This window comes from Castor canadensis, chromosome 15 (genome assembly GCF_047511655.1).
Source record: "Castor canadensis chromosome 15, mCasCan1.hap1v2, whole genome shotgun sequence".
NCBI classification, from domain to species: Eukaryota; Metazoa; Chordata; class Mammalia; order Rodentia; family Castoridae; genus Castor; species Castor canadensis.
The window spans coordinates 89,288,071-89,313,414 of NC_133400.1; the positions used below are offsets into that span (position 1 = coordinate 89,288,071).

The window sequence follows — 25,344 nt, forward strand, 5'->3', positions numbered from 1 at the left end:
ATGTTTTTTTGCACACGAACATACATTTTGCATCTACAAGCATGCACTCTCCTCCACGGGTCACAAGCGCAGTGTCAGCGGAGCGGGGACGGAGGAGTGACAGAGGAGTGGCGCCAGGCGGTAGCTGGCGTCCGGGACACCAAGCTATGGCGGCAGGGACTACAACTCCCGGCGCGCGGCCACCTCCGGCAGACGGCGGCCCTGCGCCCAGGCTGGCTCCGAGGCTGGCCCCGCCCAGCGGCCCGGCATTGCCTGGCTAGGACGTCGCTCAGGTCCCCGCGCCTGGAGTCGGGGGACCGGCAGGCGACGGTGCCCAGGCAGCCTGCCGCATGGAGCCCCGGGCGGCGGACGGTTGCTTCCTAGGGGACGTGGGTACGTGCGGGGAGCCGCGGGGGGCGCGGGACAGGGGATGGGAGGCTGGCGGAAGAGCGAGGACCTCCAGAGCAGCTCTTGCGGTCAGAAGGAGCTCATCTGATGGCCTTCGTACTGGAGATGGGTGGCGCGCCTTGCTCCAAGTCGGGGCTCAAGGGCGTTGGGATGAAGGTGGGGGCTGCGGCTGGAGCAGGGTCCTGGTGACCCCGAGCATCTCAGGCCAGTCTCTCGTGTCCGCCAGCTGTCCCAGGTCGGCACACTGCAGGGCTGGTCATCCGTGTGACACACCAGGTGTGGGGTTTCCGAAGCGCTATCCCACCCGAGCGCCGTGCACTTTGGAGAGGATCCGGGGCGAGTGAGGGTCGTTGTTCAGTTGGGGGGCAGGGCCTGGGACGTGACCACTGGGCCCGTGGATTGGGCAGCCCCTGTCCGAGCCGGCTGCGGGAGCCGAACCGCCCTCCCAGGCGCCTGCTGCTTGCTGTCGGTCGGTGTGTGCAGGGTCATGAGCGTCCTATGGATACACCGGAGACCACTCCAGAATGAGGACACCATTGGACACTTGGCATACCGTGGTGTTAAAAAGGTGACCTCATCCTGTTTTGAGGTCAACCTGGGCAAGAAAATTCACGAGAGTCCATCTCAATCAATAAAAGCTGGGCTTGGTGTTGCTCACCTGCCTGTCAAGGCAAGCCAGCTATGTGAGAAGCACAAAACAATAGTCTAGGCCAGCAGGGTGTGAATGTGAGACGCTATTAAAAAAGATTACTAAAAGCAAAAAGGGCTGGGGCGGGGGTGGCTCTGAGTTCGAACCCCAGTATGAAGGCGGGAGGGGGGAAGAAAAAAAATCTCGGTTCCACACAACCTTCTGTTATCTTTGGGGCAGCCAAAGAATAAAATGGATACCAGGACAAGGGGACATCCTTTGGGGAAGCAACCTTTTTTTGTGCTTATGTGGTAATAAGAGAAATGAAACATGCAAAAAGCACTTCGAAAGCCTGGAACTAAAGTGTTGGGTTTTTTTGTTTGTTTTTCTTTTCTTTTCTTTTCTTTAACATTAATGCAAATAAAAACAAGAAGTCCTGAGGGTGCAGGGGAAATCGCAGTCATAGTAAGGCAGAGATATTTTAGCAGATTTTACAAAACAACCACCTTCAAAATGATCAAAGCTATTTAATAAGCATGTGTTTTTCCTTGGCATTCCACTCCAGGCTGGCATAAGACTTTGACCCTGACATTGTGATTGTATTTGGTTGGTTCAAGTAGATGTGCAATACACAGCTGACCACTGAAGCCTATTTGAGCACACATTTAATTCTGTTTGGGTAGAGGCTCCAACAGTAGGACATCACCGCCAAGTATGTTTTCTTCAGAGTCTGGAAAAGAAAAGCACATTTTAAATAGATGGATCATGGGTATTTTTGACATTATTATATTTTAAATTTAATATATTTCTCCAAAACATGTCCTGCTGGCATCTTTGTTTCTAATCCTAATGAAAAAGGTGAGTGTAGAATCCAAAATTATACTGCTATCCCACTAGAAGTAAAGCCCACCATAAAAGGTTCAATCCACTTTATCATTCTGATTGATCTCTAATTCATATTTGTGATGGGCTCTAACCAAAATTTTCTCTTTTGTTTTGTTTTTTGGTGGTACTGGGGGTGGCTTGGGCTGTGATTCTACTATTTGTCCTTCCTGGCATAGCCAAGATGACAGGCATACACCACAGTGCCCAGCTACTTACTGGCTTAGATGGGGTCTCACTAACTTTTTGTTTGGGCTGGCCTCCAGGCTTGATCCTCCTGATCTCTGCCTTGCGAGTAGCTGGGATAACAGGCTTGAGTCATCATGCCTGGATCGTGTTTTCATAATTCAATATAACACCTCACAGAGGTAATGATTACAGGTCTTACAGTATGACTTTTAGGTAAGTACAAGAAATTCAGGGAGAGTCACATGTTTGCTGTCCACCCCCAAATGTTCTTGATTTCACCCCAAAGCTATTGCCTCCCGAATTGCTTGTTTTTTGTTTGCTTATGTGGATCTATTCCTCTTCTCCCTCTTACTCTCAATTTAATGAGGTCTTTGGGGAGGGGACATTGTCCATGTCCAACTGGAAATGCCCCCAGTTCTATCGTGCTTTACTTATGTGTGTGGGTGGGGGAGAGGGGGAGAGAATCCAATGATAAGGCAACAATCCAGGGCATTTTCTAAAGGGTAGAGAGATACTTAGACTGGGAAGCTTGTTCTAAAATAAGAATTAAAAGAGGACTTTTTTTTTTTTTTTTTACAAACCAAAGAAGCCTATTTAGTGTCAAAAAAGGTATCAAAGGAAATAATAGTAAGTTGTAAACACTGAACACTTTTAAGGGCAAAACAGTGTACATCGTGATCTTATTTTCTCCACAAAATGTCCTGTGATACATTACCTCCTATCATAAGAAAACTGAGGCTTAGATGACTTAAAAACTTTCCTAAAGTCTCTCAATAGAAATGAAAAAGACAAGCCAGGTGTGGTGATGCACGTCTGTAATCCCAGCACTTGGGAGGCTGAGGAAGGAGGATGGAGAGTTCGAGGCTAGTCTGGGCTATATAGGGAGACCCTGTCTCAAAAAAAAAAAAAATCCAAACAAACAAGCATAAAACAAAACAAAACAAAAAAAAAGGTAAGACAAATGGAGAAGGCATAGGATGAGAGTGCAGACGGTTCTGAGGCAAAGCCCTGGCTCACCGTGCTTTGTGGCTGGGACCCGGGAACCAGGATCTTGGACCTGTTTGGTTTTAAGCATCTTGGGATGGATGAAGGCAAGGGAAGGGGTCAGGAAGCAGATACTGGGTGAGGGAAGAGGATGTGGGAGAAAAGGTAGGCATTTAGAGGACCTAAGTAAATAAGTGTGTTTTTAGGTCTGCCATCAAAGGAAACGCCTGTCAGTCTTTGAACAGCAACCAGCCGCCCTTCCTCCCTGCTGTCTCACTTCTGAGGTGATCTATTTTCACTTCTTGTCTCTTTTACCTGTCACTTTCATTTACTCTCTCTCGCTTTCTTTTTCCTGCTCTTCCTGAGTTTTGACTCTTTTGTCACTTTAAGAAGGCAAATACTTTATTTTTTTTACTTCATTGAACGCATCTGAAAACCATACTATATATATATAGCATCTGACCTCTTAATTTACTGACAAAGCATTTTTTAGGGATCTGTAATTAACATGTGTAAAAAGCCACAGTGGAGAGATACCCTAAAAGGCAGCAAAACAGTCCAAAGTTTTAAGTAAATGTTCCTACAAATATGAATAAAGAGACACCGTTTCCCTTGGGAATCAAGGGACTCAATAACCTGCTAAGTGAAATGCAGACCATTTGGTGACAATGATCAACACCATTTGTTGTGTTAAGCCCCTACTTTGGGCTGTCGGCACACATATTGTCTTTAGGTATCATGAGGATACTGCAGAGCAGGTGTTGTCATCCTTAAATTCTGGAGAGTGGGGATAAACTCCCACGTGCAGGGAGATAAACCCAGGAGGACAAAGAGGTTGGTTCCTTTGTCCCTATGGCTTTACCCACCCACACTTGTATTCTTTTGTCTTCATTGTAATGAAATGTGGGAAGCAAATGGGAGATGAAGGGATGGTACACTTTGCTGTCCTTTTCTGACAGTTTCAATCCTAAAGGATTTCTTCCCTCCCTCCTTTCCTTCCCTCCCTCTCTCCCACCCTTTCCTCCCTCCTTCTCTCTCTCCCTGCCTCTTTCCCTTCCTTCTTTTTTCTTTCTTTTGACAGTACTGGGGTTTTGAACTAAGGGTTTCATTCTGTTCTTGCTAGGCAGGTTCTCTACCGCTTGGGCCATTCCCCCCCCCAACACCGTGGCCCTTCATAGCTGGAATGACAGGTGCTTGCCACCACTCCTGGTTTATTTATTGAGATGGGGCTCACTAACTTTTTGCTGGATCTGGCATTAAACTACAATCGTCCGGATCTCCACTTCCTGAGTAGCTAGGATTATAGATGTGAACCGCCCTGCCCAGCAATTGTAAAGGATTTCTAAGGTCTTTCTCGACTCTAACATTCATTGTTGTGGGCACTCTGTGGTCCTGGGGGATAAGACATTGGGACCCTCGACTTTTCGCTGATAGCTAAAGCTGAGTCCATTGCAGAAAACCATCCCCTTCAGCTTTCAGTGCCAGTTCATGGTTGTTCACGGTTCTTCCCGGTGTTTTTCAAGAGTGTGTGGCTACCCACCTCTCTCTATCTGTGTATATTGATGGGCCACATCAAAAAGCTATCACTCATCATTTCAAAAATGCTTATTGGGTTGTTTGGGAGGTGGGAAGGGTTATTTCAGAGCCTACAGATTGTTTTTGATTCCCAAATGACATTTCTGCACCCAGCATCCCAGGTTCCCATTAATGGCTTACTTTGAAAAAGACTCCCAGCCTATCTGACATTTGAGTACATCTTGGATATTTGACCCCTGTTCAAAGCCTCAGTGCTAGATCAGCTTTGTTCTAAAGGTGTCCTTGGTGGGTTTGAAAACACTCTTTGCTTGAGTGGGACTGCTGACTACAGAAAGGCAACTTGGCTGGGAGAGGAGCAGCTGGGGTCACAGTTACAATCCCAGTCATGGTCAAGGTCTACTAGAGTGGGCTGGGATAGAGTAGCATGGAGGATGGTCTCTGGAGAGTTTGCTCTGCTCTGCAGTGGGCAGGGTCCAGCCGGCAGGCAGCTATATCCTCCCAGCTCTCTGGGAGGTTGGCTAGGCCTCTGCTGAATAGTTACTACTTGGGCTCAAAGAGCTGGACTCTGTCCTCTGGAATGACTAAGTAGGATGCTGGCAGACTGGTTCTCTGGAGGAAAAAAGGAAAAAAGAAACAGACAAAACTGATGTACTGCTTTTTCTGGTATCAATACTCACACCATAGCTGCCTGGCCAGCAGAATTCCTGGTTATTTAGCAGTGGGCTTTGTGGAGTAGACCCTGGCACACTGCTTATAAAATATGCAGGGCTTGCTCTCAGAGGACCAGGAACTGAGCAGGTAAGCTAGGCAAGGTCTCAGATGAGGATCAAGTTACTAGAACTGGATTACAAGTGGGGTTTGTTATGAAACAAAGAGGGAGAACTGGCTCAGTAGCTCTAAGCTGTACTCCTAGAAGTACCAATAGTGGTAATAATGATCCTGGAGTAGTCATAGCATCTGTTGCTTACTGGGTATTTGCAGTTGGCCAGGCACTGTACTATTACTTCATTCAGTTTTCTCAGCCACCCTGTGAGATAGGCATGGAGGTCTCCATTGACTAGGATTTTATGAGGGTGGATTACTCAAGGTGACAGAGCTAGTTACAAATAGCAGACAGGATTTGAACTCCTGAGCTGGGTGTTCCCTGAGGCAGGTCACTGGGTACATCATCTCCCTGAGGCAGGCTGATGCTGAGCTATTTGAAATACTCAAACTTAGGCTTTTGAATCTCAAGGGTCAGGATTGGTCCTGGTCAGGCCCTGACCCTTAGATATGAAGGTGTTGGGGGGGTCCCACATAAAGGCAAAGAGGGCTGTAGGAACAGAAAGCCAGAGCCTGTACCTGTACACAGGTTGAATAGATAAGGTTGTGTGGGCAGAGGAATGGGGAGAGTGATTGCAAGCACCTGCCATTCTTTCTTGAGGGTGACCTCAGCAGTTACCTGGCAATGGCTATGTAGACAATGTCTATGCCACCTAGTTTCAAGGCTAAGGTTTTAGCGTGGGCCTGTAAGTAGCAGGTAAACACAAAGAGCCATGTAAGTATCAGAATGACCCTGAACTAAAGCAGTGGAAGGGGGCAGGAATGAACTGGAATCAGCTATCAGTACTGGACCTCAAAATGCTGTCCAGAGGCTACAGTCTTGGCTCTTGTTACAACACAAATCCTTTTAATGGATGCACTAGCCCCTGGCGTGGCCAGAGTTTATGAGCATCACCATAGCAGGTCTCATAGTCTGGGACTAGGTAGACTTGTAAGGGGCTGGAAGGTGGTTGTGGTTCACTGGGGCAGGGACAGAACCAGCTGCAGAGGTAGGAACTTCAGTCTCGTGAGGAAAAGGTGCTTCTGGGGAGTACTTTTCTTTCTTTTTTTTTTATTGTTTTATTATTTATATGTGCATACAAGGCTTAGGTCATTTTTCCCCCCTGCCCCCACCCCCTCCCTTACCACCCACTCCGCCCCCTCTCTCTCCTCCCCCCATCAATACCCAGCAGAAACTATTTTGCCCTTATCTCTAATTTTGTTGAAGAGAGAGTATAAGCCATAATAGGAAGGAACAAGGGTTTTTGCTGGTTGAGATAAGGATAGCTATACAGGGAGTTGACTCACATTGATTTCCTGTACGTGTGTGTTACCTTCTAGGTTAATTCTTTTTGATCTAACCTTTTCTCTAGTTCCTGGTCCCCTTCTCCTATTGGCCTCAGTTGCTTTTAAGATATCTGCTTTAGTTTCTCTGCGTTAAGGGCAACAAATGCTAGCTAATTTTTTAGATGTCTTACCTATCCTCACCCCTCCTTTATGTGCTCTCGCTTTTATCATGTGCTCAAAGTCCAATCCCCTTGTTGTGTTTGCCGTTGATCTAATGTCCACATATGAGAGAGAACATACGATTTTTGGTCTTTTGGGCCAGGCTAACCTCACTCAGAATGATATTCTCCAATTCTATCCATTTACCAGCGAATGATAACATTTCATTTTTCTTCATGGCTGCATAAAATTCCATTGTGTATAGATACCACATTTTCTTAATCCATTCATCAGTGGTGGGGCATTTTGGCTGTTTCCATAACTTGGCTATTATGAATAGTGCCGCAATAAATATGGGTGTGCAGGTGCCTCTGGAGTAACCTGTGTCACAGTCTTTTGGGTGGGGAGTACTTTTCATTCAGATACCTTTGTGTCAGGTCTATGCTGGAGCTGGAGGCCAGTCAGTCATTGTACTATCCCTAAGGTGCCCAGGGGATACCTTAGGGAAAAAGTCAGGAAGGGAAGAATGCAAATCAGCTGTTGCTAGAGATGTCATCAAGAAGGACATGAGTGGATGGTCTGCTTACTTGGAGGGTTCCTGAAGGAGCACAGATTTCACTGGGTGGTAGTGGACAAGGAGGAATTGACTACTATTGACTTACTAGATGATAAGGGAAGGGGATAGAGATGGGTGCATGAGGGAGGGGCATTCTAGGTAAGGGAGGAGACAGCCCTCCCAGAGCATGGAGACATGAGCCCATGTGACTCCCTGTGAACCGAATAGCGTTTAGTATGTCGGAGATGACTATGGCAGGGTGGGCTGCAGAGGCCGGGGCTGTGGTCCTCTCCTGCAGATTTTATCCTGGAGGAAGGAACCACTGGAGGATTGTGAGCAGGTCCCAGGTGACCAACGTGTTATGTAGCTGCATTAGGGGAAGGGTGTGGAGCGGGTGACAGGAGAACAATTATGTGGCAAGTATTTAGGGGTGGAACTCTAGCCCCAAAAGGAACTTGCTAGAATATCATGGGTCTCAGATTTCCAGAGCACACTCCCCCAAGGAAGATAGTGAATGCTGGGAATGGTGGGGGGGCATCTTGTCACAACTGAGGTCCAAGCACAAAGGCTGGAATTAGCCTGTGGTCAGGGCTAGCCAGTCAGATTTACAAATTGACAGCAGACTGCTCAGTCTTTAGGGATAGATTTAAGATTTACACCCAAATGCTGCCCTTCACCTTACTGTGTCACTTGGGGTTATCTATGTGTGCTGTGGGTATTCATGAAGACAGTGGCTCCCTCCCTTTTGTGCTGCAACCCTAGCAGGGCCATCTAGTGGTTTGGGGTGTAAGGAACAGTTGAGATGTACCCCTGGTGGCTACTGCCTCTCTCTCCCTGGCTATAAAGCTGATTCCTGCTATGGGCAGCCTGAGGGTAACAAGCTCCTTCCTTTTTTCCTTTCTTCCTTCCTTTCTTTCTTCCTTCTTTCCTTCCTTCCTTCCTTCCCTCCCTCCCTCCATTTGTCTTTTTGTAACTGGCTTGTTTCACTCAACACAGTTTCTTCAAGGTGTGTCCATCTTTTAGCATGTATCAGAACGTCCTTCCTTCGTTAAGCGGAACACTAGTGTATGTAGATGCCACCTTTTGCTAATTTGCTCATCTCTTGATGATGCTGGATGCTTAATGTTATTTCTACATTTTAGCTATTGTGAATAATGCTACCATAAATGTGGGTGTGCCAATATCTCTTTGAGACTCTACTTTCAATTCTTTTGGGTATGTAGTAGTGAGTGGAATTACTGGATCATATATTCTGTGTTTATTTTTTTTTGGCAGTACTGGAGTTTGAACTCAGGGCTTCTCACTTGGTAGGCAGGTGTTCTGCCACTTGAGCCACGTGTAGAGCACCCTGTGTTTAATTTTTTGAGGGACTGCCATATTGTTTTCTATAGAGGCTGTGTCATTTTACATTCCTACCAATGGTACACAATGGTTCCAATTTTTCCACACCTCACCATCCTAATGGGTTTGAGACATTATCTCATTGTCATTTCGATTTGCAGTTCTTTAATGATTAATGCTGTTGAACATCTTTTTGTGCCCATTGTATGTCTTATTTGGATAAATGTCTATTCAAATCCTTTGGCCATTTGTTTAACTAATTTTTTAAAATTAGGATATATTAGTTGCACGGAGGGGGGGGATTCATCAAGACAATTCCAAATAGGCTTAGATGGTACATTGGTTAGTCACCCCCACCGTCTCTCCACCTCAGCTCCCTCCCCTCCTCACTTAAAGCAATTGCAAGAGGGTTCTTTTTTCTGTTTTGTGTAAGTATATGAAGTTCCTTTGGCCATTTTTGAGTTGGATTATTTTTGTTGTTGAGTTGTAGAAATTCTTTATATAATTTTGGATATTAACCCCTTATCAGATATAGAATTTGCAAATATTTTCTCCCATTCTATGAGTTGCCTTTTCACATCGTACCTTCTGATGGACAGAAGTTTCTCTTCTCCTCCTCCTTCTTTTTTGTTATCACATTTGCTGCTTTTGATGTCCGTCCTTAATTGTTGCTGCTAAGACCACTGGAGTTGATGTTTATTCACTAGAAAATATGGTTACTACTAATAAATGCATTTCCTTTAAATATAGGTCATATAAAGAAATAAAATTAGACTGTCTTTTAAAAATTGTATGTCCAAACTTTACTTTCATTTTAGTAACTCTATCCATCCATCCTTCATTCACACAATCATTTAGCACACAAGTGCACACGTGGGGAGCCATGGGCCATGCCAGGTGCTAGGAACACAGAGCTCAACCTGGACAGTTGCAGCTTCCCTTCTCTGCAGTGCCTCCCTGCCCATCCCTGGGTACTTGGAGGACTTGCTCTGAGTTCTCATCATTTGAAATGTTCCTTCACTGTCACAGCTGCAGTGTTGGATTGTTTCTACATTCCCCTTGTCCCCGACTGGTGACAGCCTGTTGCTGCATCGTGTCCATCTTTGCATGTGGTAGTGGGAGATGCTATTTCCATCAGCTCTGCTGTTGAATGGAAGCATGGCAGGAGCTACATACACCACCCAGGCTCTGCCCCAGGACCCTCTCTGGTTTTCCTGAGCTGCACTTTTCTTTCTTATTGCCAAGACCATTGGCTCACTCTGTTACCTCTTCTTTTTAAAGCTGCAACCTCTCCTTTTATGTTGGGGTTTTTGTTCTCCCCACCTTAAAGTGATACCTAGTCACTTCTCACTATTCCCCAAGACTGTACATGGGTTACTGTAATTTTTCTTTTTTCTTTTCTTTTTTTGTGGTACTGGGGTTTGAACTCAGTGCCTATACCTTGAGCCACTTCTTTAGTTCTATTTTTGTGATGGGCAAGATAGGGTCTTGTGAATTATTTGCCTGGCCTGGCTTCCAACTGCGATCCTCCTGATCTCTACTCTCTGAGTAACTAGGATTACAGGCATGAGCCACCATGCCTGAATGGGTTACTGTGCTTTACTACAGGGGGAGGCACCCTTCTTGAGACTGTACATTATGCAGAGTGGGAGGGTGTGTGTGCGCGTGCGCGCGCGCGTGTTGGGGTGGAACTGCCGGGGGCAGCGATGTGCCTGCAGAGTGGGGCAAGGTGGGAGATGTGTTCATGGAAGATTGCTCAAGGATTCTAACAGAAGTGTTGGGACCACTTATGTGATCTTATATGCTGCTTTGGGTGCCGTCCAGGGGCCCTGCTGTCTTACCTGTATAGACTGGATGGAAGTGGCAAAGTCTTAGTGGGAGCCCCCTTTTCTCTCCAGGTTTCTGGGTGGAGCGCACCCCGGTGCATGAGGCTGCCCAGAGGGGCGAGAGCCTGCTGCTGCAGCAGCTGATCGAGAGCGGCGCCTGCGTTAACCAAGTCACCGTGGACTCCATCACGCCCCTGCACGCCGCCAGTCTGCAGGGCCAGGCGCGGTGCGTGCAGCTCCTGCTGGCAGCTGGCGCCCAGGTGAGTGGGCCTGAGGGACAGACCCCCAGCCTGGCCGCAGCTGTGGGAGTGAATGGGGAGACCTCTCGAGGGAAGAAAAGAAATGGGTTGGGATTGTTTTCTATGATTGCAAATACAGGAGCAAGTGACATTTGAGAGACTGTTAAGGATAGGCGGGAGGATCACAGAACTGGGGGTGCTCAAAGCTAGGGCATGGCACCTGTGGACCAGGACGTGCAGGGCCAAGAAGTGTTCATGGATGGGACAGTTTTAGCAAAGTGGTGGTGGGGTGCTTTGCTCTGTGGTGGGCAGGGCCAGGCAGGTCAGTCATATCGTCCTCCACACAGGCTCTCAGAATACATCTGGGCCTTACTCTAAACATCTGTGAATGCTCAAAGAGCAGGATGGCTAAGCTGGGTGCTGGCAAACCAGCTCTCTAGGGGAAAAAAGGAACAAAACCCAAATTCTGACTTAGTGCTTTCCCTAGTATACACACTCACAGCATGGCTAATTTTAGTTTCCAGCCAGCTGTTTCCTGGCTGTTTAGAAACCAGCCCTGGAGAGCTGGCAGGAGCTTCTCTGCACAGTGGGTGACTTGATTTAAAACCCATCATTGTGCCCTGCTTCCCACAACTTGCAACTTCTGTCTTTCCTTTCCTGCTCTCTGCTCATTATTTGCTTGAGGTGGTGGTGAGGGTGAGGCTGAGCTTATCTTGTGCCAGGAGGAAAGAACCTTAAATGGAGACGTCTATACTTAGGGGGCACTCCCACCCCCAACCCGCATGTCTTGTCTTTCTCTTTGAACTCCCTTGTCTGGCTTAGTGCCTTAGTGTACAGTAGCACACTGGCACTTCTAAGAGGTTGTCTTTGCATAGGTGAATCTGCATGAAGATGAGAAAGTATCACATGGAGTTTACCCTGTCCTTTGATACTCATTTCTTCTTCTTCTTGAGGTGGATGCCCGCAACATCGATGGCAGCACCCCTCTCTGCGATGCCTGTGCCTCAGGCAGCATTGAGTGTGTGAAACTCTTGTTGTCCTATGGGGCAAAGGTCAACCCCCCTCTGTACACAGCATCCCCACTGCATGAAGCCTGCATGAGTGGTGAGTCATTGATGAATTAGTGGCCATTGAAATCATCTAAGAGTCCAAAGAAAGATGGTGTCATTGGATGGATCCACTTGAAAGATTTGGCGGAAGGATTGGTAGGACTTGATTCGGCAGAGAGGTGCAAAAATGGGGTGAAAAATGAATGACTCTGGTTCAGGACTGGAGGTATGGCTTAAGTGGCAGAGCAGCTGTCTAGCAAGCACAAAGCCCTGAGTCCTAGTACTTCTATTCCATAGAAGACCCAGAAAGAAACCCACACAGCCTATTCAACAAATGGTGCTGGGTAAACTGTCTATCCACATGTAGAAGACTGAAACTGGATTCCTATCTCTTACCCTGTACAAAGATCAATTGAAAATGGGTCAATGAGCTGGGAGCTGGTGGCTTATGCTTGTAATACTAGTTACTCAGAAGGCAGAGATCAGAAGGATCACAGTTTGAAGCCAGCTCCAGGCAAATAGTTTATGAGACTCTTTCTTAAAAATACCGAACACAAGACAGGGTTGGCAGAGTGGCTCAAGTGTCAGAACATCTGCCTAGCAAATGTGAGGCCCTGAGTTCAAACCTCAGTACCACCAAAGAACAAACAAACAAACAAAAAACCCCAAAACACAGGTCAATGATCTTAATGTAAGATCCTAAACTTTGAAAGTACTACAGGAAAACATAGGGCAAACCCTTGAAGATATAGGCATAGACCACTGTTTTCTGATAGAACTCCAATTGCCCAGGGAAGAAGAGAAGTGAGGACAAATGGGATTGCATCAAATTAAAAAGTTTCTGCACACAATTGAATCAAACTGAAAAGCTGATTTCAAAGGAAACAGTTGCCAGGATGAAGAGACAACCCACAGCCTGGGAGAAAAATCTCTGCAAGCTATCTATTAGATAAAGGATTAATATCCAGGATATATAAAGAGCTCCAAAAATTAAACACTGAAAAAACAAATAGGTAAATAAATTGAACAGATAGTTCCCAAAAGAAGTATGAATGGCAAATAAATATATGAAGAAATGTCAACAGCCTTAGCCATAAAGGAAATACAAATCAAAATGACACTGAGATTCTATCTCACCCCAGTTAGAATGACTATCATCAGGAAAACAAACAATAGCAAATGTGGCAAGGAGACAGTGGGGGTATGTGGGGAGGTGGGGATGGGGAAAGGAAATCTTATGCAGTGTTGGTAGGAATGTAAATTAGTGCAGCTACTACATGGAAATTAGTGTAAAAGTTCCTCAAAAAGCTGAAAGTTGGGCATATATCCAAAGGAGTGTAAGACAACATATGACAGAGACACCTGCATGCCTGTGCTTATCTCAGCACTGTCCACCATAGCCAAACTATGCTATCAGCCCACGTGCCCAACAACCAATTAATGGCTGAAGAGAATATGGTATAAGTACACAATGGAATATTCAGCCTTAAGGAAGAATGAAAGTATGTCTTTTGCAGGAAAATGAATGGAAGTGGAGACCATCATGCTGAGCAAGATAAGCCGAGCTCAAAAGGCCAACTATTGCATGTTTTTGCTCACATGTGGAATTTAGATAATAATAACAATAACAATAATAATAATGGGAAATGAGCTTAAAAAGAGGACTCTCTGGCTAGGGGAACCATCAGGGGAGGGGAACTAGTGGGAAGAGAAAAGGAGGGAAGTGGTGTTGGGGATGAACATAATCAAAGTACAATTGAAGTACATATATATACACATATAGATGATAGAACAATGAAACCCACTGAATACTGTTTGAAGAGGCGGGGAGAGAGGTAGGGTTTAAGAGACTTTAAAGGGGATAAATTTGATCAAAGTACATTGTAAGCTATGGAACTCTCACAATGAAATCCCTTTGTACAATTAATTTACACTAATGAAAAATGACTCAGGTTGAGCTGGGAGCAATGACATTGACTGAAAGTAACTGACCAGGAACAGGGAACACAGGAAGGGGAAAGAGAAGACTGGGTGATGGCCCCAACATCTAGATGAGCCCGGTATAAGGCTGGATTTTAGGACCAGAGGTGGAAATTGGGTAGCTGCTAAGAGTGAAGAGGCAAGGGATGAAACTGAGTGAAGTTTGGGACAGAGTATACCTGGAAAGGAGAGAAGAGGACCCTGAGGTTTGATCCAAACCTGCACTAAAGAGAGGAAGAGGAGCCAGGAGTGAAGCAGAAGAGGCTCTGGAAGGCAACTTGCACAGTAAGAAAGTTGGAGTGAGTTTATTCAGGAGGCTGGATGGGGATGCCAGCAGCCAATTGTCATAGGTTGAACACTACTTGTGGTAGAGGGGCAGCCTCATAGGGTGAAAGGGGTCAAAAGAGTCTTCTCTAGCTGTTCTCGGGTGGTGACCCAAACCTTTTGTTCTCAGTGGGAGTATGGCCGTGACCTTTCCTTGCACTGCCAGGTGGGCTACAAACCATCCCACTCCTTGGGGGAAAGGACAGGCTATCTCTTGGGCTTCCTGAGGTCTGTGTAGGGTTGTAAACTGTTCCTTAGGTTGGGATATATAGGCTATTACCCCTTCTGTTCCTTGAAGTTAAGCACAGGGTGATCTGTTCCAGCTGCTGTTTGCCATGCTTAACATTTCTAATGTACATATTCGTGAACATTTCCATCCTTTTCCATTTATTTTAAGGGAGCTCTGAATGTGTGAGGCTTCTTATTGATGTTGGGGCCAATCTGGAAGCACATGATTGCCATTTTGGGACCCCTCTGCACGTTGCCTGTGCACGGGAGCATCTGGACTGTGTCAAAGTACTGCTCAATGCAGGTGCGTGGCTCTTTACCTGCATGGGTGGCTTATCTGGAGTGGTATTTACCTGCATGGATAGCTTATCTGTTGCTGTGTCTGTCAGACAACTGATCAGCTAGGGAGACAGACCAGTGTTCGAAGCTGTCTCTCTCATTTGTCAGGGAGACCTTGGCCTCAGTTTCTCTATAAAGCTGAAAAAATAAAACCTATTTTTCAGTTCTATTGGGAAGATTCTTAATGTTTACATAATACCTACTGTGTAGTTGGCACTTAACAAATGCATATGGCTATTTTTAGAGGACACAGGCAACCATTCACAATACCTGCCTAATGAGGTTGCTGTCTGACTCCTAGAGAGATAGGGGTGTAAGGAGAAATGGAGTTGGCAGGATTTAGGAGAATGGAGCATTTGGAGTCTGGCCATTGGCAGATGTTCAAAAAAGGCTCAGTGTAGACATTCCCAAAGAGGAAAGAAGGTCTGTACATGTTCAGGACAGATGCAGTCTTTTTTTTCCTGAATATTTTTGATCCTCGGTTGGTCGAGTTCACGAATGAAGAACCCATGGATAGGGAGAGCTGACTGGTATGAAGGAATCGGTTACAACTAAGTAAACAATGAAGGGTGTTTCTTGGTTCAGGTCACAAAAGGTGGGACATACAGCAAGTGTAGCATCAGTTTGACCTTGGGGTCCATCAGTGTCCCAGAGACCTCTGTGTCTTTGAATTTTGCAGTTCTGCCCTCCTTGTTGTTAGCTATTTCCCAGGACAGTGGCCAAATGGTTATAGCAGATTCAGGTTTAAAATCCAAGCACTTTGCTTTTTTAAGGCTCACATAGCTTTTTCAGAAAAACAAAAAGTTTTCCAGATGTCTTTGGCACATCTCCCTAGTGTTCCATTGGCCCAAACTGGATCCACATCCAAACCTAAACTAATCCCGTTGGCCCCAGCTTTGCCAATTCTGATTGACTCAACCCTTGATTATGTGAATCAGTCAAGACCTTCCCTGGAGCTGAGGCTCCGTTGGTCTGCTTACCCCATGCTAACACCCAAACCCCACAGTGCTAGGTGGTACCACAGTGGGTGAAGGTTGGAAAGGAAGGGAGAACAACTCTGATGTCTTGCTATAGCCTTTCTAAAAAGAGCTGGAAGCATGGCTCAAGTGGTATAGCACCTGCCTAGCAAGTACAGGACCCTGAGTTCAAGTCCCAATACTACCAGAAAAAAAGTTACCCATTTTTCAAAAGGAGTTTCCATACGTACCTGGGAAATTAAAGATGTTGAGAAATTTTGGGGACGTCTCCTTTGTGTGATTGTCAATGTTAACTCTTGTTGATACTATAGCTGTCAGCTCTGTGTATAACCCTCAGTGACCATTCTGATCTTCTCAAATGATCTCTTTAAGTAACTCTTCTTAGATCAACCAGATTATCTCTTAATTTTCTTTCTCAGAACTACTTTTTCATTGTGGAACATTTTGAACCTACGAGCAATAGTGTGCTCCTGTGTACTGACAAATGGGTTTTTAAAAACAGTAGTTATTTTGCACTTTTAGGGTTGGGTCATAGACCTGTTGGAAAACCTAAGGAGAGCCATGTCCTATGCTTTCAGAAAAACATGCAAGCAGATGCCTCCATGTGACTTCAGAAGCCTTGGCTCTGCTTGAGGAGTGGCCACGTTGTACTTTATAGGTGGACACAGATGGTGGCTTTTTCTGCTCTCTTTGTAGGCAGAGAGGCTAAGAGAGGTCAAGTCAAGCAACTAGATTCTGTTTGTAGAAGAGGAGGGCTGGGGAAGGTGGAAGTCCAAGAACCATGGTGAAGTTGTTTTCCTCTGATCACTAGCAGTAAATATTAACTGCTGGGAGTGTACAGAAGTAGCTGATTGAGATTATTGTGCTTCCACCTTTGCAGCACAGTCCTCATTACCAGGTTTTTCACTTTCTTGTTGCAAAAAGCATACATTAAGCTGTTTGTGTATGCATATCTTCAGATTGTGCCAGTCCTCAGCAGCATGCTAGGATGTATTAGGGTATCCTTCACTTCACTGGCCATGGGTTTATGCTGAATCCACTTTTATCCTACTCTGCTTTGAAATCAGATTTTGGTAATAAGCCAACTTTGACCCTTTTCTCTGAAGCATGAAGTTGAGGGTTTTTAGTGCCCAAGTGGCATTGGTTGTTTTGCTGGCTCTCCTTCTCTCTCTCTCTCTCTGTCTCTCATCTTAGGTCAAAACCTGTCACCATCATCAGGCACAGTGTCACTTTCCCTTTCTCTCCTTCCCTGTCTTTCTCCCTTCCCTCTTTCCTATGCTTCTGTCCTCCTTCTTAATGTGTATCTTATCTGTATGTGTGTGTTTTTTTTTCTTTTTTGGAGATACTGGGGTTTGAGCTCATGGCTTTGTGTTTACTGGGCAAGTGCTCTTCCTTTTGACCCATACCTCTAGCCCCTCTTTATGTTTTCATAAGTACACATCATCAGTTGAGACATGTATTTTTAATGAACACAAATGGTATTGAGTTAATATCTTGCTCTATTTTCTTTTCCATCCTGCATATTCATCCATGTTGTTGTGTGCATACCTGGTTTGTTGTTTCTAAGTGGTGCTGATGATTCTAGCTTCCCTCTTCACTCACCTTCCTTCCTTTACAAAAAAGTCAATCAAATGATGCCATGCATAAGAGTTTACCTTGGGAAGTCATCTTGAAAGAGTCAGTGTCCAAGGCCTTGCCTACAGAGGTACCTTAGCAAACAACATGCAAAGAGAGGTGATTTTTAGAGTTTTTTCCAGCTTCCATTTTTCTTTCTGATCTTGAGAGAGTAGCTTTGTTTCCTGTGTCTCTTTCTCCATTGTTAAAATAGAGACAATCACCTTCTTCCCCTGTTGGCAAGAATATTGCCAGAATTAATGAGAGAAAGCGACTTGGACTTCAGATTCTGTGGGCTTTATGATTTACTTTTCATTATAAGTGTGTGTAGCATTAAAATTTGCTTTTGCATTATGATTGCAACACTGTAAAATGTTTTATTCCTTTAAGCAAATATTGGAATAAAATCCCTGATGTGGATTATAGTGAAAATATTTCTTTATTGTATTTTATTGCTTTTGTAATCCATTTATGCTAAAAGGAATGATTAAGCTAGCTTTCTTCCTAGATTTAGGGTTCATTTTTTCCTGCCCCAAGTTCCGAATTTTGGCATGGGAAAGGAAAGAGCTATTTTTCACCATGTGGAATGCTCACTGCATTCTTAGAGTCACACCCTGAACAGCCATGAGCACAGTTCTGATGTTCCTTTAGAGGGTTGAAATTATTTTAAAGCACAGAGCAAGATTTTCCAACTACATTTGGAGCAGTGGGACTGGCAAATGGAATAGCCTAATACGTGATCATTTTCTTCTCCTTTGACAGCCCTTCATCCTTTGATCATCTACAGTTATCAGGAAGTGGTGGTGTGTTATTAGTATATTTTATGTTTTTAGGATTCTGGTTTGAGTCTGTTATTTGGGGAGATTACTTTATTGATGCTGGGCTATTTGCTTAGTTTCTTTAAAATAGTTTTTATCTCTCTTCTAACTCCTTATCAACTCAGAAGTAGACTTCAAAGAAGTTGGCTTACAACTTTTATTGCAAACAAATCCTGAGGCTCTAGGGGATTTCATTGTATAGAATCAGTGATTGCTGTGCCCAGAAAATGACATTTTACACAAATTTTATCAATATCTTTGGGGGCAGTGGTACTAGGGCTTGAATTCAGGGCTTTGTGCTTGTTAGACAAGCGCTTGTACCACTTAAGCCACACCTTCTATATTTTTTTAATGCATTGAAAAATGCCATGTTCTTTTACTAATTCTTTGCATCATTCTGAGTGTCCCCAGAAAGATAAGAAAGGTAGAGCTGAATTCACAGTTAACTTTTAGGGTATGTTAACTATTTTCTTCTTGTTTCTCCTATTTTGTGAAGGGATATATATGGTAGGGAATATTCATTCTTTCATTCAACCAATATTTTTAAAGCTTGCTGTATCTTTCTGTTAGGAAGAAGTGCTGTGTATCTGCGTGCAAGAGATGGGAGCAGTTGGGTGTCCCAGCCTGAGATTCTAGAAATCTAAGCTCCTCTAAGGCAGAATGTTTAGGGCATCAGAACTGGTGTTTGCACCATGAGGAAAATTTTTTTTCTTCTTTTTGGTTCAATTTCCAGTTATATTTCTTTATTATCACTAACCCATCTTTCGTAAGAAAAAACAGTCCTTTTTATGCTTAGATTTTGAAAAACATCTGTAAAGCTATAGTAGAGTCTGTCTTGATTTTGTTTTCTGGATGGGGATTGTTTTTGCACACTTCCAAAGAGAGAAGTACAAATCAGTTTTTCCTCTTGACTCCAAGTTCAATCCTTGGTGACACATGTTCTCTGCTCTGGACCTCCAGGGGCCAATGTGAACGCAGCAAAACTTCACGAGACAGCCCTTCATCACGCAGCCAAGGTGAAGAATGTCGACCTCATTGAGATGCTCGTTGAGTTTGGAGGTAACATCTATGCCAGGGACAACCGAGGCAAAAAGCCATCAGACTACACCTGGAGCAGCAGCGCCCCTGCCAAGTGCTTTGAGTACTATGAAAGTGAGCCGGCTGCCCTGTGCACATACTCTTGTATCCCAAGCTGCACAGTCACCATTCAGCTCAGGCCCCCACTTTGCTGGTTCTCCTTGAGCTTCTGCTGATGGCTCTGTGTTTAGTCCTGAGCGTCTGTCCCTTGCTACTAGGATGTGCATTGCCGTACTTCATTGGCAGGAGCTGATTTGTGCTGATCCACCAGCTCTTGCTGGGTTATCTGTGACATCACTGGGGAGAGTAGAGTCCAGGGTCTAGAGTGCCAGGTGCCAGCTGCTACCACCTGTTCCAGCATAAACCTCCCACCTATGCCTTGTTTTGCTGGACGTTTGACAAACGAGTCTAGCTACAGATTAGTTCTTTGCTGAGAAATCCGTATGCCAAGTGATAACACTATGGTTCATAAAAACAAAAACAAAAGATCTCTACCCAAAGCCAAAAACCCCACCAAAATGAAATCCTCATGGACATTACCTGAATTCTAGTTCCTGCCCTTCCTCCAGTCCCTGGCTGTCCTTTCTGGTGACCTTTCAGAGGTGGCATGCAGGCACATCCTAATTCCAGGGCAAAGGGAGGCCTTTCCAATTCTACCTTTGTATTCATTAAGTTGTAGGATTTTGTGTTCCTTCCTGAAACTAACCTCCCGTACTTCTTTGGTTCCTTTTTCCAGAGACACCTCTGACCTTGTCACAGCTCTGCAGGGTGAGCTTGAGGAAGGCTACTGGTGTTCGAGGACTGGAGAAAATTGCCAAGTTAAACATCCCTCCCCGGCTCATCGACTATCTTTCCTATAACTGAGCTGCAAGCAGGGTCCTGGCTGGCTGAGGATTTGACTGGTTGTTGCCTTGCTGTGCCCAGCTTCAGGCCAGAGAGGGTTCTGTTTGTCTGAAATGCCATCATTTGAGTTCCTTTCGGCTGTCCTGTTTGGTCTCCTCTTCTGAATCCTGGAGAAGACTTCCGAGGTCTCTTAAGACTTGTGTCTTGGGTCACTGTTGTGGGTGAGACCCAGTGTTATTCCTCTTGAACTGACGCTCTCACTCCAGCATAGGCCCAGCCATCCAGTTTTCCTCTTTTTACCAACTCTCCTCAAAGGCACTATCTGGACAAGTGTCTCAAAGAGCCCAGCAGAAGCCAGCTGGGGCTGGGGAGTCAAGACCCTGCTGTCAATTTTCATGTGTCTGGGTATCATGTTGCAGAAGCACCAGGTCCTAGTGACCATGTGGCCTGAGATGACTGCTCTGCTGATATCTACCACCTGGACACTCTTTCTGGGGTAGCAGTTGACACTTTCCAAGGCCTACCTGCCCCAGGTGTATCCATCACTCGGGCTTTATACGGGTCATAGTGGGGAAGGCTTAGGCTTTGTATCCCCACAACAAGCAGTGTTTCTTAAGACATTTGTCTCTAAAATTACATCTTAACTCTTGAAAAGTTTGTGTAGGATGAAGAACCTTTAGATGATATGTATATGCTGTAACACTAAAGATTTGTAAATGAGCCATACAAACAATGAGTAATGTGAAGGCTGTTGACTTATACTTTCACGGGTAGTCATTTCTAATGTAAAGGGCTATTAGAAGACTTTTTCGGGGTTGTTTTTCATGTTTCTATAGTTGTCATATGAATTTTTCATCCATCCATTTTTGCTAACTCCTTGAATCTATAAAATCAGTAGGAGAGGGTAGAACCCAGTAGGCAATAGCATCCATTTCTTCATTCATTTTCCAGATTCTTATAGAAACTCTGTCATGCCAGGTGTTGGTCCAGGGATTTGAACTGGATGGGAGTGAGACTGATCAGCCAAGGCATGAAAAGAAAGTGTTTCACAGTCCTTTACTATAGTCACAGAAATGATTCCTTTACATTATAGGCCACAAGGTGAAATATTAAGTCTTGTATTCAGACTGTATACACTCTATCTTAATTAAAAACAAAACAAAATAAAACATTCAACAGGGAGTTAGAGGATTTTGCATAGTCATCTTCTACTGAGGTGAAGTGAAGAACCACTCCCATTCCATTATAATCTTAGATCCAAGTTCTAAATAAATGAATACTTGAATGTTTCTGCATGTAATAATAGCAACAATATTTTTCTTAAAACTGTTGGTTCTGCCACTTTCATCTTCGTAACAGAAACTTGCATTTAGCAATGAAATCTTATGACATCTCCATCCAATGTAACTCCTAGTGAAGAATCAGGTCCCCACATCCTTATTGCGCAATAAAAGTGATTGAATGAAGTTCATCCTTGTGTTCATGTGACCCATTTATTATTAGGGGCAGAGTGCTGGTTTGCAAGCCCTAAGCCCTGAGTTTAAAGTTCAGTCCCAACCAAAATGAAAAAGTTTAAAAACTTAATAGAAAAAAAAACCAAGCAAATAAGAAGCAAAAGAATTTACAAAAGAGGCATCTTCAAATGTCTACCTGCAAGACACTGAAATTAATGAATATTTAATTCAACAAAATGATACCAGATTCCATCATCTTGATAGATATAAAAGATGACAGTTTTATAATGTCAATGGATTAATTATATGGCAGACAGGAATGCACAGGCTATTAGTGGCAAATAAACTGAGGAGCTCTTAGGTGACATTTAGCCTGATTAAAAGTGTGCATACCCATGTCTCTAGTAGTTCTATATTTAAATAAATATGCTCTAATGACACTCTCAGACATGTCACAAGGCAACACATGTGAGTATGTTTACTGAAGCTATATTTGTAGCAGTAAGAGACTTTGTCAGTAGGGATTACATTGTAGAAAATACTCTTTAATGCCCACACTCTATAAAAGTTAAGATGAATTAGATGTTTTAACACAAATAGATCTAAAGTTACACATGGTAGGTGAAAAAGTTGCCAGATCTTATCTATGTATAGTATGAATCCATTTGTGTAAATTTAAGTATAAAACAGTCTAAACATGTAAAGACACCTATGAATGCAGCAAATGCATAAAATAACAGAAACTATACACCACCATCCTGACTGTGGTTACCTCTGGGAAGTGAGTAAGGGTGCATAACTTTGGGATGGGAACAAAAGGAATTTCAACCTGGCAATATTTTCTTTCTAAAAATGTTGCTCTGAATTAAACATGATAGAATGCTACTGTTAGTTCATGTTGTGAGGCAAATAGAAGGGTGTGTTAAAACTGGACCTGGCGGTGCAGGCTTGTCGTCCCAGCTCTCTACAGGCTGAGGCAGAAGGACCAGAAGTTGGAGACCAGCCTGGGTTATATAGCTACACCCTGTGTCACCAGAGAAACGAAGGAAGAGAAAGAGAAGAGGAAGGAGAAGAAATAAGAGACAGAGAAAGAACGATAGTTATGTGTATTCTGCTATTTAATATTTAATGAAAATTTAGTGCAGAGAGGAGCAACAATGGATAAAAATGTCTTTCTCTAAAAAACAGACAAAAAAGGAGACATCTATGTGACTATTATAAACTGGATTCTGCTTAAAAAACACTTTTCATGTAGGCATTGACACTTTTTTCCTGGACCCAGTCTTCTTAAACCAGACCTTAAAATCCCTAGGTCATGTTATTTGACTCACAGATCTACCTTCATCTTCTTTGAAGGAAATTGCTGGATAAAATGCCGTTTATTGAGCAGTCGCACCTACTCTGGTACAGCTCCCTTTTCCTAGATGATGATGAGTCTTCTAGATGTGGCTCTGTACAAAGTCCCCAGCTTCAAACCCCACCCTCTGGAGAGATCAAAAGCAGTGCCTGTCAATTAAGGACCATTTTGCAGCTGCACAAGCTGTCCCCAGCCTGTGTTGGGTGGCCAGCTGAGCACCCTGTTCCTGTGTGCTCTTTGTCCTCCACAGATAGAAGGTGAGAGGTGGTGAGGGGAGGTGAAGAGGTTGCAGTGAGGCCAGCAGCAGCTCTTCATCTCATTTATTCCCGATGATCTCCCAGAATCTTCTCCCTTTCTGTACTGTAGGAATGCAACCCATAATATCCCATTCAACGTCTAGGTGAGTCCCCAGAGAGCTTGGAAAGTATTTGGAGCAAGATCGCCTTTGAATGTCCATTTCCTGCTGGGGTAGTTTTGTTAGAAAGACTGCTCATGCTTGCTTTCCAGGGGCAACATCACTCCCTTCTCAGCAGTGGAGTTCGTTTACCCACCAAAGTGAGCACAAAACTGGCTCTGAGAACAAAGTCCTCAGCTTGCTCATATTGTGAGCAGCTGAGCTGTCCTACAGACGAAGGCGACACCACAAAGGCTCTGGCAGGCTGTGGATTGTGTCCCCCACCCTCTGAGTAGCCATGTTCTCCCAGGAATGGCCTAGAAAATATTTATAGACCCTGGAGTCTTCGCCTTTTCTTTTTTCCACCATGGAACCACATGGCACTGGCAGCTAGGTTCTACTTATGTTGTGAAGGTTTTGTGATCTCTGACAATTTGAAGAAAAATATGTCTTCAGTTGGTCCAATCTAAACAGTGCCTCCAAAAAGCCCAATGTCTCTAGACTGAGAATAAAGGGAGAAAAGATTCACGAACATTCCCTCCCTCCTCCCCCTCTCTCCCTCCTTTTCTTCCTCTCTCTCTCCCTTGTGTGTGTGCACACACGCATTTGTGTAAATAAAATTTTATTTCCCAGCAAGTGGTCTCCAGGTGTGAAATTCTCGTGACTACAGATTTTGAAGCTGGGAGAATTTTCCCCTGAACTCAGCCAGGATGTACACTTAGTTTATTGGTCTTCATGTCAAAGTGTTCAGCAAAGACAATTCCCACTGCTTCTTCCTGAAAAATCCAAAGATTGAAGCTCATTTTGCTGCGTTGTAGACAGAGAGCTGAGACAGGACAAGAAGGGATATTTACTCATTTCTTGGTCCACTTTCCCATCCATCACTCTTCATCTTTCCTTCTTCGATTTGTACCAGTTCTTAGATTCTTTGCTGGGCACTAAGGATAAGAAAACAGAGTTCAGAGTCTGGTTTCTCAGGTCATAGGCACTGGAACAAAGGCCATGTCTGGTGATGAGCAGGTTAGAAGCAGGCAATGGTCTGATTTCATAGGTAGAAATCTTTGCCCCCTGCCAACCCCTATTGGATGGTATTAGGAAGTGAATCCTTTGGGAGTGATGAGGACTGGAGAGTGATGAGTGATATTACTGCTCTTATAAAAAAGGCCCCAGAAAACTGCCTTTTCCCTTCTGCCTTGTGAGGACACAGTGAGAAGATACAAATTGTGAACCAGAACACATTTCTTCAAGGAAACAAATATTCCAAATGATGTTTGGGTACCCAGGGCAGCCTACAAGAAATACTAAATTGATGTAATTTATTGTCTCTGATCGAGCATAGGTTTTGCTAGGTCCTGTTTAAGTAACAGGAGTAAAACCTAGAATAGCAGCCAAGCAACCCCGGACAGGACTCTGCTCAGGGCTGTGGAGATGACTGTATGGAAGTGATCACCACATACCAGCAAGGAATTGTGATGCAAGATTGAACAGAGAAGAAATATGACTGCATCTACTCAAGATCAAACAAAATGCAATTGGAAATATAGGCTTTGGATTTGTGTTGAACTTGAGAAAAGCAGAATGAGGATCAGGAGGTGAGGTGCTTTTGGTACTTGGATGGACTGTGGAAATTTTTATAACATTTGAGCATTCCTCAAATATGACTTCAAAATACAGGGGGTTACTTTTGCTTGGCACATGACCACTCCCAGGACACTCTGTGTCCAGGACATGCACACTCTAGTGAAGGGCCAGTCTGGAGTAAAATGGAAGAAGAGTGTGAAACAAAATAGATAGTGAGAGAGAAGCAAATAAATGTCTCCAGTTATTGGGCTGGAGTTGAAGGAGGAAAGGAAATTGGATGGATGTTGGAATTTTGATCCAACATAGTTTAGGTATTATTTGGAGTGATTTTCAGGGGTTTGATACCTCAGGATGGATTGGGAAAAAGGGATTCTATGAGTGGGGCGTATTTTGCAAGTCTGATTGTCATAATTCAATATGAATTTAGGACCCATCACTTGCTAAACAATACTGTTGCTTAAAAATTGACATTTATTAAAATTGTTCTAATCATT

General features: G+C 44.2%; 1 protein-coding gene across 3 annotated transcripts; it reads left to right on the forward strand.

The window, feature by feature from the left end:
- The first annotated feature begins 220 nt into the window (after positions 1 to 220).
- Asb13 (ankyrin repeat and SOCS box containing 13) lies at positions 221 to 21,535 on the forward strand. Of its 3 annotated transcripts, none has more exons than XM_020186179.2 (6): positions 221 to 372; positions 10,649 to 10,836; positions 11,769 to 11,919; positions 14,566 to 14,700; positions 19,105 to 19,296; positions 19,958 to 21,535. In XM_020186179.2, exons 1-6 carry the CDS (start codon positions 330 to 332, stop codon positions 20,083 to 20,085), a joined length of 837 nt encoding a protein of 278 aa, XP_020041768.1. In that variant the 5' UTR covers positions 221 to 329; the 3' UTR covers positions 20,086 to 21,535. The 3 variants fall into 3 exon arrangements, with proteins under 3 accessions (XP_020041768.1, XP_073912836.1, XP_073912837.1); XM_074056735.1 differs by having other exon boundaries at positions 19,105 to 19,203; XM_074056736.1 differs by lacking the exon at positions 14,566 to 14,700.
- Positions 21,536 to 25,344: the final 3,809 nt, after the last annotated feature.